Genomic DNA, 14,817 nt, shown 5'->3' with positions numbered 1-14,817 from the left:
TCTGGTCTACTTTCACACCTCGGGTTTTGTCACATATAAGGTCTGATATTAACAGTGTAAATGAATGGTTTTTGGAGTGAGTTCGACAATACAGCGCTCTGCAGGATGAGCGAAGTGGATGTGTGGTCTGCCTGCCTCTGTCTGGGAGTGTTTATCCCTTCCCCTTTCCCATCTCAGGAGATAATTTTTTTTAAATTTCCAACAGGACTAAGATTAGAAATGCATTTATTTGGCGTTCAAGCCTCTGGACCATGTTGGTTTAAATAAGATTGCCTATTTGCTGACAGAAGTTTGAAAGCCGTGTGATTTATCATTTCACTTTAATAGTAAAGCAGCTGTTTAATGCATCGCGATTGACACGGATTTGGCGGTGGGTTCTGATAGAAGCAGACATTGAGCAGGGCTCAAATGCTACCTGTCCCACTTGCTCCCTCGCGTAACAAAAGGTTAGAATATCAGACCACGATGTTGTGATTGTAGGTTTGAGAGTGCAAGTGGTTTGTAAATGTTTTAGGGGTTTCTTTTTAACAAGCCTCGCGCCCATCAGCAGCGTGGATTTGTGGAACTGTCCCCTAAGGGTCAGTGCTGACGGCCCTGACGATCTGCAGAAGATTCTCTGCAACATCACATGCCGTCCCATCCCCTGATGGGTGGTGAGTGAATGGTGCCATCAGATTGACCACCAGTACAGTGGGAGACATTAACAATGGCCTCGATTTCTCTTTGAGCATTTGTTCAGTGGCACAGAGGGCCAACCGTGATAGCGTTCTGGATAATGTAATGTCCGCATGATCAGGAGGCGATATTTTAATGGGGTTTTGCTCCGAAATGAGCAAAGCAACTGTAACATCAGCCATTGGATGCAGAGCAAGGAATGCAGTAAGTCCCACGTTAGTGAAGAGAACCTTTCCGGAGCCATGCCTCGGCTTAATCTCCCTCCCTGACTCCCTCGACCCACGCCCTTCCTCCCAGGATTACTCCCTGGCACCGTCTCTGTTTCAGTTAAGTGGGCAGTGTTGGGCAAGTGGATTGCGGTGGTAGTGTGAGCTACCAGTCGCATGGACAGTGTGAGTCACCATTTGGATTCTTGGCACCGAATCACTGCAACGAACGGGAATGCCATCCAGAGGAAAACACTTTGGAACCAATTTGGTTGCTTGAGTTAATTTGGAGGCGATGCTGAAGCTAGCTTAGCTTCAACAGCGATTTAGTTTCTGCACCATCAAATATTCATGTTTATTTATTACCAAAGGTCTGTGGTGTCTTTTCAGCAATTGGCACCATCAGAAAACCAACTGCAATACTCAATATGGCACAAGTCCCATATTTGTACCTTTTACTGATTGCCCAATAATTCAGTCCAGTGCTACCTGCAACCACAGGACTCCACTACCATATCCTCATACTGTTTATAGACCACGTTATTCGCAGAGTCTATGTACAAAATACTAATGGGGCTTAGTTTTGTGGGTACACAGCAACTAGGTGGAGTCGATTCTGGGTCCATGGAGTTCATCAGTGTCTGGATAATGGCATGGTTTGTGGGTTCTAAGTGAGACCGAAGGGGAAAGTCACAGACCCCCTCACAGTGATACGCTTCATAGTCCAATGGAGCAATGATCCAGTCATCCCAGCCCATCTCCTTGAAGTTCACATGGAGAGGTCTTCTAGTGCACCTTGGCTTGGCCTTCTTGCCTTTTGCTTGGCGGGATGCGTGAGGGGCTCTTCTCTTCCTCCTCTGGTTGAACAGGAATTCATAAACAGTCTTGTCATCCTGCCCGGATCTGGCTTTGACTTCATTGAAGAACAGGTCTCGTTTTTTGGTCCTACCAGACACCAACAGGAGAGCTTTCTCCTTGGTTTGCCGGCCTGCTCTGCCAAAACCCAAGCTTCTTAAATCCACTGACCTTCCTCTGTCCAAGGCCTCCAGTTCAAAGCAAAGTTGAGTCAACTGCTGCTCCTTCCTGGACATTTTGAAGAGCTTCCAAATGTTGAAGACTTCCCATTTGGGCGCGTCCAAAACATCAACAGAGCGAGAGTCCAGTACGATTGTCTTCTGTCTGTCTGCGGGGCACTTGGATATTCTGAGATTGTACACACTTCCTGGGAGTCGTGACCTCCTGGGATCAACGGGTCGGGTCCTCAGGATCCGTAACTCTGCTCCCAATAACCCTTCCTTTTCCATAGCACTGATGTTGAAAATATACTTCTGCTTCCCCACAAAAGTGTGGCGATCATCTGAAAAAAGAGAAAATGAATCAGACATTCAAAAAGAATTAATAACCAAGAAAAATATCGGAAAGATTAAAGGGTACAAAACTCAGTTATATATAGGTTATGTTACTGGACTAGTAAACTAGAGATAATAATTGTGAGCTCAAATTCCACAAAGACATTTTGAGAGTTGAATCCTTCAGTTTAAAAACACCAGGAATTTTTTTTAAAAACTATTAACTTTCATTAAAGAAATTGGATAAATAATTATAAATATAAAATAATAATAAATGGCGGCACGGCGGCACAGTGGTTAGCATTGCTTCCTGATAGCTCCAGGGACCAGGGTTCGACTCCCGGCTTGAGTCGCTGTCTGTGTGGAGTTTGTACGTTCTCCCCAGGTCTGCGTGGGTTTCTTCCGGTTTCCTCCCACAGTCCAAAGATGTGCCGATTAGATGCATTGGCCATGCTCAATTGCCCCTTAGTGTCCTGGGATGCGTAGGTTAGAGGGATTAGCGGGGTAAATATGGAGGGATACAGGGATGGGACCTCGGTGAGATTGCTGTTGGTGCAGACCCAATGGGCCGAATGGCCTCCTTCTGCACTGTAGGGATTCTATGATTTCTATGATTTCTAATTGAAAAGGAAATGAGTTTGTAGGCTTTGGGGAAAGGGCAGAGTCATGTAGCTAATTGGATAGCTTTGTCAAAGAGCTGGCATTGGCTCGAGGGGCTGAATGGCATTCTTGTGTGGGCTGTATAACTCAATGATCCATCCCAACTCCACCACTTGATGAAGCCTAAGGAATGCATGTTAATTGTGCTTGTATTAAAATCCATTATGTAAAGGGGAGTGGATATATAAGCCTGAATTCTCCAATGTCGGAAACCCCGCCACTGCAGCCAGCGAGAATGGAGAATTTGACACTCAGTCAAATCTCCATTCACTGCAGTGGGACCGGAAAATCCCAGCCCCGGGCGAGGTCGGAGAATTCCAGCCATTGTCATTGGTGGCGTCAGCTGTGGTTCTGTGGAAGGACAGTCACCACAGAAGTTTGAGGGTTCAGGCTCTATCCATAAATCTGTCATTATCTTGCTGCTGTTTGTGAAACCCTGGTGGTTGTAAATTGGCACCTTCCTAAATGACAACAGAGATTACATTTCACAAGTACTTAGTTGCCTGGAAAGTGCTAAGAGATGTACTGCCATGGGATTGGGAGTCCTTCCTTTCGAAACCTTTTAACATTTAAGAAATAAACACCTAAAAGGGAGAAAGAAATGACAGCTAGAATTCACGTGAAAGCTTTTTTGGGTCTGTTCCTATCTCTGACCACCAACACTGGCACTGCCTTATCAATCCACGCATGGATAAAATATGTAGAAGAGCAAGCAAAGAGAAACAGCAATGAGGAGAAACAGAGGAGGCGAAAAAAGGCAGTGAAAAGTCTCGAATAATGATTCAAGCCACATACCCATAGATATTAGGACACTATAACATAGCCCCTCCAAAATCAATATCTACAAACCTACACAGAGAGAGTTTTGACGCAAATAACAGGATATATCGGATAAATATGTGGCTGAAGAGATGGTGTCAGGGAGAGGGTTTCTGATTCCTGGGGCATTGGGACCGGTTCTGGGGGAGGTGGGACCTGTACAAATTGGATGGGTTACACCTGGGCAGGACTGGGACTGATGTCCTAGGGGGACGGTTTGCTAGAGCGGTTGGGGAGGGTTTAAACTAATATGCCAGGGGGACGGGAATTATGTAAGGAGTCAGAGAAGGAGGGAGCAAGGACAAAAACAAAAGGTAGAAAAGGGAACAAGAAAGGTGATAGGCAGAGAAATAAAGGACAAAAGTTCAAACAGGGCTATAGAGAAAATATTGGGAGCAAGGCAAACAATGTTAAAAAGACAAGCTTAAAGGCTCTGTGAGTTAATGTGTGGATCATTTGCAATAAAGTGGATGAATTAATTGCGCAGATAGATGTAAACGGGTACGATATAATTGGGATTACGGAGGCATGGCTGCAGGGTGACCGGGGGTGGGAATTGAATACTCCAGGGTATTTAATATTTAGGAAGGACAGGCATAAAGGAAAAGGTGGTGGAACGGCACTGCTGATTAAAGAGGAAATTAACACAATAGTGAGAGAGGATATTAGCTCTGACAATGTGGAGTCTGTATGGGTAGAGTTGAGAAATACCAAGGGACAGAAAACATCAGTGGGTATCATATACAGACCCCCAAACTGCAGTGGTGATGTTGGGAATGGCATTAAATATGAAATTAGTGATGCATGTGATAAGGGAATATCAGTGATCATGGGTGATTTTAATCTGCACACAGATTGGGCAAATCAAATTAGTCACAATGCCGTACAGGAGGAATTCCTGGAGTGTGTACAGGATGGTTTCCTTGACCAATATGTGGAAGAACCAACTATAGAGCAGGCCATCTTAGACTGGGTACCGTGTAATGAGAAGGGAGGCATTGCCAATCTAGCTGTACAAGACCCCTTGGGGATGAGTGACCATAACATGATAGAAGTTTTGATCAAGATGGAGAGTGAAGTAGTTGATTTGGAGACTAGGGTGCTGAATCTTAATAAAGGAAACTATGAAGATATGAGGTGTGAGTTGGCCTTGATAGATTGGGGAGAGTTACTTAAAGGGATGACAGTGGATAGGCAATAGCAAACATTCAAGGAACACATGGGGCAACTGCAGCAACTGTTTATTCCTCGCACAAAAGCAAAACGGGTATGAGGGCCAATCCACGGCTTACAAAAGAAATTAGAGAGTATCCGATCTAAGGAAGGAGCATACAGATCGGCCAAGAAAAATAATAGGTCTGAGAATTGGGAGCAGTTTAGAAGTCAGCAAAGAAGGACAAAGGGATTGATTAAGAACGGGAAAATACAGTACGAAAATAAGCTTCGATAGATACGTGAAGAGAAAGTGTTGGTGAAGCCAAATGTAGGTCCCCCTACAGACAGAAACGGGGGAATGTATAATAGGGGACAAAGAAATGGCCGAGCAACTGAACATGTACTTTGGTTCTGTCTTCACAAAACAGGACACAAATCAAATGCCAGAAATGTTGAAGAATGCAAGATTTAGTGAGAGTGAAGAACTGAGGGAGATCAATATTAGTAGAGAAATGGTGCTGGAAAAATTGATGGGATTGAAGGTGGATAAATCCCCGGGGCCTGATAATCTACATCTCAGAGTACTTAAGGAAGTGGCTCTAGAAATAGTGGAAGAATTGGTGGTCATCTTCCAGGATTCTATAGACTCTGGAACAGTCCCTGCAGATTGGAGGGTAGCTAATGTCACTCCAATATTCAAAAAGGGAGGTAGAGAGAAAACAGGGAATTATGGACTAGTAAGCTTAACATCGGTAGTGGGGAAAATTCTTGAATCCATTATCAAGGACTTTATAGTAGAGCCTTTAGAAAGCAGTGGCAGGATCAGACTGAGTCAGCATGGATTTATGAAGGGGAAGTCATGCTTGACAAATCTGTTGGAATTCTTTGAAGATGTAACTAGTAGAGTTGACAAGGGGGAACCAGTAGATGTGGCATATTTGGACTTTCGGAAAGCGTTTGACAAAGTCCTACACAAGAGATTATCGTGCAAGATTGAAGTGCATGGGATTCAGGGAAGTGTATTGAGATGGATAGAAAACTGATTGGAAGAGAGGAAACAAAGAGTAGGAATTAATGGATGCTTTTCAAATTGGCAGGCAGTATCTAGTGGGGTGCCACAGGGATTGGTGCTGGGACCCCAGCTATTCACAATATATATTAATGATTTGGATGAGGGAACAAAATGTAACATCTCAAAGTTTGCAGATGATACCAAGTTGGGTGGGAGGGTGAACTGTGACGAGGATGCTGAGATCCTTCAGAATGATCTGGACAGGTTGGGTGAGTGGGCAAATCAATGGCAGATGCAGTATAATTTGGATAAGTCTGAGGTTATTCACTTTGGATGCAAAACAAGAAGGCAGATTACTACCTGAATGGCTGTAAATTGGGAGAGGGGAGTGTGCAGCGGGACCTGGGTGTCCTTGTGCACCAGTCACTGAAGGTAAGCATGCAGGTGCAGCAGGCGGCAAAGAAGGCAAATGGTATGTTGGCGTTCATTGCAAGAGGTTTTGAGTACAGGAGCAGGGATGTGTTGTTGCAATTATACAGGGCCTTGGTGAGGCCACACCTAGAGTATTGTGTGCAGTTTTGGTCTCCTTTTCTGAGGAAGACGTTCTTGCTCTCAAGGGAGTGCAGTGAAGGTTTACCAGCTTGATTCTGGGGATGGCGGGACTGATGCATGAGGAGAGATTGGCTAGGTTAGGATTGTTTTCGCAGGAGTTCCGACGAATGAGGGGGGAATCTCATAGAGACTTATAAAATTCTAACAGGACTAGACAGGGTAGATGCAGGGAGGATGTTCCCGATGGTGGGGGAGTCCAGAATCAGGGGTCACAGCCTGAGGATTCAGGGTAGACTGTTTAGGATGGAGGTGAGGAGACATTTCTTCACCCAAAGAACAAAGAAAATTACAGCACAGGAACAGGCCCTTCAGCCCTCCAAGCCTGCACCGACCATGTTGCCCGACTGAACTAAAACCCCCTACCCTTCTGGGGACCATATCCCTCTATTCCCATCCTATTCATGTATTTGTCAAGACGCCCCTTAAATGTCACTACCATATCCGCTTCCACTACCTCCCCCGGCAACGAGTTCCAGGCACCCACTACTCTCTGTAAAAAATCTGCCTCGTACATCTCCTTTAAACATTGCCCCCCGCAGCTTAGACCTGTGCCCCCTAGTAATTGATTCTTCCACCCTGGGAAAAAGGGTGGTGAGCCTGTGGAATTCATTACCACAGGAAGTAGTTGATGCCTGTATTCAAGAGGCGGCTGGATATAACACTTGGGACAAATGGGATCAAAGATTATGGGGAGAAAGCAGGATTAGGCTATTGAGTTGGATGATCAGCCATGATCGTAACGAATGGCTGAGCAGGCTCGATGGGCCAAATGGCCTCCTCCTGCTCCTATCTTCTATGTTTCTATGTTTAACTTCCTACACAGCTGTGTGTTTATAGGAAAACTAGACTTAAAACACACGCTCACAGAAACAAGATCAAAAGAATTCGGAGCAGGAGTAGGCCATACGGCCCTTCAAATCCACTCTGCCATTCACTAAAATTATGGCTGATCTGATTGTGATCTTACCTCCACTTTCCTTCCTACCCCATCACCCTTAACTCCCTTATCGATCAGAAATCTATCCAACTCAGCCGTGAACATATTCAATGACTGGGCCTCCACTGCTCTCTGGGGAAGACAATTCCACAGACTAACGACCCTCTGATAAAAAGAAATTCTCCTCATTTCAGTCTGAAATGGAGACCCCTAATACTGAATGTCTTCCATTGATGCCCATCTCCCCCACTGTCCATTAACGTTGTCACAGCTAAGCTCCCATTGGAAGCCCTGGCAATGTCAATGTTCAAGTTGAACTGATCCCAGAAACGATGGCATAGTCACCAGGAACACAGTCAATTGTCATTGCCTGTGACAATTCAATCCAGTATGTCCATCCAGACAGACCTTCTGTACAACTAACACACACAACCTTACACTCTGCCAGTGGGTGATACGAGCGCATTCAGTAACAACCAGTAAAATTGGGGTGTTTCAAATAAAGAGAGGACCTATTTCCTAAAGACAACAGCCAGTGGGAGAGACAGTTCTGTTCTGAAAAATATGGAAGGGTCAGGTTTTCAAAGACTTATTTCCATTGCGTAATCTCACTCAACATGAGTGGAGAATAGAGGATCAGATGTGGAGTTTCACACATCCAATTTGTGGCATTTCCGAATTTGCAACAATCTAAATTGACGGCAGAGAATATGGGCTTGCCGCAAATGCTTCTCCCATCTTAAAGCTTCTGTAACTCCAGGAGGGCTCACAGTCTCACTAATTTCATTCTCCCAAGAAAACCTTTTCTCTTGGGGCACAATCACAATGGATTTACCCTAATGGTACAGTATAGACATTGATAGATGCTCATTCCCCAGCTTTAAGAAGCACTTTGAGAGATATTCCCTGAACAACAATGCTGGGAACATGGAGGTCCTAAGCTGTAAGCCCAAGTGTGAAATAGTGCGAAAGCTCACTTTGTCATGTTGTCGTTCCCTGCATTATTCAATGCTGAGTTATTAGGGAATTCAAGGAGAGTTAAAATTTAAGACCAACACTAAAATGTTTAAACCTCACAAACAGCAACACTTCTGTATTGTGCATCTAGGTGAAGTGATGCCCAGTGGTTTCATTTTTACAGCTGGTGGCACGGTGGCACAGTGACCCAGGTTCAATTCCGACCTTGGGTCACTGTCTGTGTGGAATTTGCATGTTCTCCTAGTGTCTGCGTGGGTTTCCTCCGGGTGCTCCGGTTTCCTCCCACACTCCAAAGATGTGCAGGTTAGGTGGATTGGCCGTGCTAAATTGCCCCTTAGTGTCCAAAGATATGTATGTTAGGGGGATTAGCTGGATAAATGTGTGGGGTCAGAAGGTGGGCCTGAGTAAGATGCTCTGTCGGAGAGTCAGTGCAGACATGATGGGCTGAATGGCCTCCTTCTCCACTGTAAGGATTCTATGATTCTATGGTTCTGGAAGCTACTCCCCTGTGGTGAAATACTTTAAATTCTGATTGAAGAGATACAGTTCACCAGTAAAACAAGTTGATGTTCGTTTGACACAAAACTGCACTCTTGGTAAAAAGACTGCAATTCTCAGGGGTGACTTCAGTGACTGTTGGCTAAAAGCCGTTGGCTTGTTTGTTTTGTATCATTACGAGCATTTTCTTCCCCTCTTTGTTGGAGGGATTGGCAAGCTAATTACCAATCTGCTGAACCAGGTCACGAATGCTGCTGTTGTGGCCAACAAGTCCTGGAGTGGGACTTCAATCCAGAACTCCTGGCCCATCAACTGGTGAGACACAAAACCTCCACCCCACTGGCTGTGAAAGCACAGCTGAGACAATCTGCACACATTCTGTCATTCCAGGATAGTAGACAAGTGTGAGAGAGTCAGACAGGGAAGACCACAGTCTGAGGATGTCACCAGCCACAGGAACAAACCATGGGAACCATCTAGAATACATCACATTGTGTGGCCCATTAACTGAGCGTTGACACCACGCCAGTTCCCATTTTCAGCTGTGTGGATTTTTCTGCTACTGGTGCACTCCCCAAAAATGTCCCCATTAAGACGTTTACCACATGTGGTAAACCACGATTCATAAAATCATCCGTTGCCATGGGAATGCCAGGCATGTATCATAGCTTTACAATTACTTTGGTTCCCTTCACTGGCCGCACTGTGTTAATTATGGATCATGGATTCTGAAAGTATTCAAACACCCATCTCCAATATATGGTTCTCTTGTTCAATTCAGCAACTCATGCACACCCTTCCTCCACTCTCATCCTCACTGTTCCAATGTTTAATGAGTCACCCGAGCCTAACATTCTTTTCCACAACCTTGTGGATCTCTGCCCTTCCTTTAATTCCTTTCTCCGATGATCTACAGTTTTGGCAGCAGCGTCACCAATGTTTTTTGCATTACCTCAGTGACTCCCTGACTGTTTTCAGTCTTCCTGTTATCCTGTGCTGTGTATCTTGACCCTTCACCTCAGTTCCTCAATGCAATAAGATGATCCTTAGGAATCTGACATAATACGGCAGGAGCACAGCAATAGGTCTTTCAGTCCCTCGAGCCCTTTCTGCTTTTCAATTAGACCATGGCTAATCTGTATTTTAACTCCAGCTACTTGCTTTGGTTCCATAGCCACGAACACTCTTACTCAACACAAATCTATCAATCCCAGTTTTTTTCATTTTCAATTGTCTCCCAGCTATCAACATCCCAAGTGTTACCATTGGACAAGCCATATACATACTGAGGCTCTAACTACATGTCAAAGGCTGGGAATCCTGTGGCAAGTAACTCACCTCCTGACTCCCTAAAGCTTGTCCATCAACTACAAGGCACAAATCAAGAGTGTGATGGAATACTCCCCACTTGCCTGGATGGGTGCAGCTTCAACAACACTCAAGAAGCTCGACACCATCCAGGACAAAGCAGCCCACTTGATTGGCATCCCATCCACAAACATTCACTCCCTCTATTACTGATGCAGCAGTGTGTACCATCTACAAAATACACTAGAGGAACTCACCAATGCTCCTTAGATAGCACTTTGCCAAACTCAAGACGACTACCACCTAGAAGGACAAGGACAGCAGATACCTAGGAACACCGCCACTGCAAGTTCCCCTCCAAGCCACTCACTATCCTGACTTGGAAATACATCATCACTCCTTCCCGTTGCGGGTCAAAATCCAGGGGTTATCTCCCTAACAGCACAGTGGGTATACCTACATCACATAGAGTGCAGCAGTTCACGAAGGCAGCTCACCACCACCTTTTCCTGTCAAGGACAATTAGGGATGGGCAATAACTCCAAACATGTGCGGTTTAGGAGGATTGGCCATGTTAAATTGCCCCTCAGTGTCAGGGGGGTTAGCAGGGTAAATACATGAGGCTGTGGGGATAGGGCCTGGTGGGATTGTTGTCAGTGCAGACTCGATGGACTGAGTGGCCTTCTTCTGTAGGAATTCTGTGAAAAGTTGGCCTATCCAGAGACACCCACATCCCTTGAATGCATAAAGAAAGCTTTAATAGCAGTTTGGAGAGAGTACAGATTTCCACCGTGTGTGAAGGTGGTGCTAACTGATGCACAGAATCGTTGAATTTTAGTTTTGAGGCTACATTTCCCATCTTGTTCTGGATTCCCCCACCTGAGGAAATAGGTCCTCTTTCATTATTTTAATACCCAAATTTTACTGTTTGTTACCGAATGTGCTAGTGACATCTACTGGCAGAGTAAAAGTTGTATGCATTAATTCGGGGAGGCAGTGGTGTGGAGTGGTATTCTCACTAGAATACTAATCCAGAGACCCAGGATAATCCTTTGGGAACCTGGGTTCAAATCCCATCACAGTAGATGGTGAAATTTGAATTCAATAAAAATCTGGAATTAAAACTTCTAGCGATGACCATGAAACCATTGTCACAGAAGCCCATTTGGTTCATTAATGTCCCTTTAATGGTCAGACGAGGAAAAATCACAACACCCAAGAATGCGCTGTACTAAACATGTCTGCTGCTTACAACTAGCAACACCCTCACTGTGTTAACACGTCAACCTGAATGCTTCCCTCTGAGCTGGGGGATTGTGGATACAATCCTGATTCAAGGTTTGTTTAGAGTTTTAAAGTTTATTTATTAATATCACAAGTAGGCTTACATTAACACTGCAATGAAGTTACTGAGAAAATCCCCCAGTCGCCATATTCCGGTGCCTGTTCGGGGGTACACTGAGGGAGAATTTAGCATGGCCGATGCACCTAACCAGCTCATCTTTTGGACTGTGGGAGGAAACCGGAGCACCCGGAGGAAACCCACACAGACACGGGGAGTATGTGCAGACTCCGCATAGATAGTGACCCAAGCCGGGAATCGAACCCGGGTCCCTGGCATTGTGAGACAGCAGTGCTAACCACTGTGCCACCATGCCGCCAGAGCACATAGTCTGGAGTAACAATGTATTGCAGCTAAAGGGAACACTGCTTTATTGCACAGGTTGTCTTCCTGAGATCCTATTCACCTTGTGAGGTGGAGAGGTTTATCGATGTAATTCTAGAGGTAGGGCCTTGGCAGATGAAAGCACAGTCTCTGATTAAAATCAGGGATGGATTAGGAACATAGCGTCCCCATGGAAGGTTGTGAAGAGGTTACACAGATAGAGAGGGATGAGGCCAGGGTGGGATTTGAAAACAAGGTTGAATATTTTTAAATGGAGGTGTTGTTAAACCAGGAGACAGAATCTGTGCGATGGTCGCCTGAATTGTCCTCGTGTGATCTGGACTGCTAGGGTGGCCGGTGATAACTGTGATGGTCCTGGGGAAGATACCACAACTAGTTCAATGCCTTTCCCATTGTATTTCCAGTGGGAGTCATCGCAGTGTGGACAATAGGTTCTGCTATGATTTGTGACCATTCCCAAATTTAGGAACACAATGGCCAATTCTATTAATCCAACTGAAATCAGTTCACCGCAGATCAATGTCGGTTCAGTCACAGGCACAGCACGATGGCACAGTGGTTAGTACTGCTGCCTCACAGCGCCAGAGATCTGGGTTCAGTTCCGGCCTTGGGTGACTGTCTGTGTGGGGTTTGCACATTCTCCCCATATCTGCGTGGGTTTTCTCCAGGTGCTCCGGCTTCCTCCCACACTACAAAGATGTGCGGGTTAGGTTGATTGGCCATGCTAAATTACCCTATAGCGTCAGGAAGATTAGAAGTGTAAATGCATGGGTTTACGGGATGGGGCCTGGGTGGGATTGTTGTTGGTGCAGACTCGATGGGCCGAAAGCTCCCATCTACCAGCACTTGGCCCATAGCCTTGAATGTGCCAAGTGCCTATCCAGGTACTTTTTAAAGGATGTGAGGCAACCCGCCCTTACCACCCTCCCAGGCAGCGCATTCCAGAAAAATGGCCTCTTCCTGCACTGCAGAGATTCTTCATCTAAACTTTTGATTGTTAAATTAGAGTCATAGAGTCATTGAGGTTTACAGCATGGAAACAGGCCCTTCAGCCCAACTTGTCCATGCCGCCCTTTTTTTTTAAAACCCCTAAGCTAATCCTAATTGCCCGCATTTGGCCCATATCCCTCTATATCCATCATACCCATGTAACTATCTAAATGCTTTTTAAAAGATAAAATTGTACCGTCTCTACTACTACCTCTGGCAGCTTGTTCCAGACACTCACCACCCTCTGTGTGAAAAAATTGTTAAGGATAACAACAGAAATGTGGATTTCTGCGGGCAGTGTTAGTGTGTAAACATGTCAGGATCACATTGCCCTCTCTCTGCTATTTTAACACTTATCCATTTATAAGGAACAGTTTAATACCTCCATAAAAATAGCACGGGGAAATGATAACATTGCTCAGTGTAATTTCCAGATTGTTATTAGCAAATTTACTGCTATCTTTCCCATGGGAAAATTTCCTGTTAACACTCTGCCTCGGATCACACGTGAAAAATGAGCACTCGGACCAGTTTGATAAATATATAAATGTCTCGTTGTAACTTTGACAGGCAAATTACGATGGGAAATCAGGAAAACCCCCACAGAAATTCTTTCTGCCTCATTGCTTTGATTTTCTTTTTGAAAATGGGATTGAAAAATGGAGAGATAAAAAAATGAGGCGTCTCGATCTGTGATGAAATTAAGAGCATGAAACATGGGATGAGGATGCCATTCACCTGATCAGAGTTATCCATGGATCATGCGCCAGTGGTGATCAGCAGTGTTTATAGAATTCCTATTGATAGCATCATGTTTTATAAACCCATTTATAATCTCATTAATAGCGAAATAAAGCTTTCCCCATTGTGTGTGTGTGTAGGTGTGTGTGTGTGTAGGTGTGTGTGTGTGTAGGTGTGTGTGTGTGTAGGCGTGTGTGTGTTTGTGTGTAGGTGTGTGTGTGGTAGGTGGGTGTGTGTGTCTGTATGTAGGTGTGTGTGTAGGTGTGTGTGTGTGTAGGTGTGTGTGCGTGTGTAGGTGTGTGTATGTGTGTGTTTGTGTGTGTGTGTCTAGGTGTGTGTGTAGGTGTGTGTGAGTGTGTTTGTGTGTGTGTGTGTGTGTGTGTGTGTGAGCGTGTGTGAGTGTGTGTGTGTGTGAGCGTGTGTGTGTGTGAGCGTGTGTGTGTGTGTGTGTGTGTGTGTCTATAGTTGTCATTGGCAAGGCTACTTATCTTGCCTCCTCTTGGTTGCTTTGAGAAGTTGGTGGTGAACTCTCTACTCAAACTGGGACAGTCCGTGTGATGAAGGTGTTCATTGGGGCAGTCCTGTGTTTCCAACCAGCGAGGATGAAGGATCAGTGGGATAGGTCCGTGATAGAACTCGGAGAGGAAGCTGGGAGGTGACGATCAACAGTTAGATTCAAAACTCATGGTTTACAATCAAGAGACATGTTTCCACTGTCCATGGAAGCGTGTGATTGTGGGCAATATTTGATTGTGATGGGTGTAATGACTGTTCATTGTTTTCCCCTGTTGAGGAACTCATTGATTTAAAAATATTCATCCTTGTTTTTAAATCTCGCCATGACCTTGACCTTCCCTATCTCTGTAAACTGTTCCAGACCCACAACCCTCTGAGAGCTTCACATGCCTCTCAACTCTGGCTTCTGGAATATTCCATAATTTAATCGCTCCACAAATGGAGCCTTTAGCTGCCTAGGTCCCAAACTCTGGAATTCCCTCCCCAAATCTCTCCAACCTTCTCTCTCTCCTCCTTTAAGATTCTGCTCAAGACCGACCTCTTTGACTGAGACATTCCAAATAGTCAGCAACGATGCTGCAATGCGATTGCTTTTTGTCCAGTGGAACTAATTACAATAACTTATATTTAGATATATCCCGTTTAATGTCCCAACGTGCTCCACCAGTGCATTT

The 14,817-nt window shown here is 45.0% G+C and overlaps 1 protein-coding gene across 1 annotated transcript in view; it reads right to left on the bottom strand.

Annotated features, from left to right (window-relative positions):
* Positions 1 to 309: 309 nt before the first annotated feature.
* gdf5 (growth differentiation factor 5) overlaps positions 310 to 14,817 on the bottom strand; it is a 37,320-nt gene continuing 22,812 nt past the window's right edge. Inside the window, exon 2 of the mRNA XM_078236178.1 lies at positions 310 to 2,238. Within this exon, the coding sequence (XP_078092304.1) occupies positions 1,367 to 2,238 (872 nt within the window). The 3' untranslated portion in view covers positions 310 to 1,366. The remainder of the gene's footprint in view (positions 2,239 to 14,817) is intronic.

This window comes from Mustelus asterias, chromosome 20, assembly GCF_964213995.1.
Source record: "Mustelus asterias chromosome 20, sMusAst1.hap1.1, whole genome shotgun sequence".
In the NCBI taxonomy this organism is placed as follows: domain Eukaryota; kingdom Metazoa; phylum Chordata; class Chondrichthyes; order Carcharhiniformes; family Triakidae; genus Mustelus; species Mustelus asterias.
This window is presented reverse-complemented; position numbering and strand designations above follow the sequence as displayed.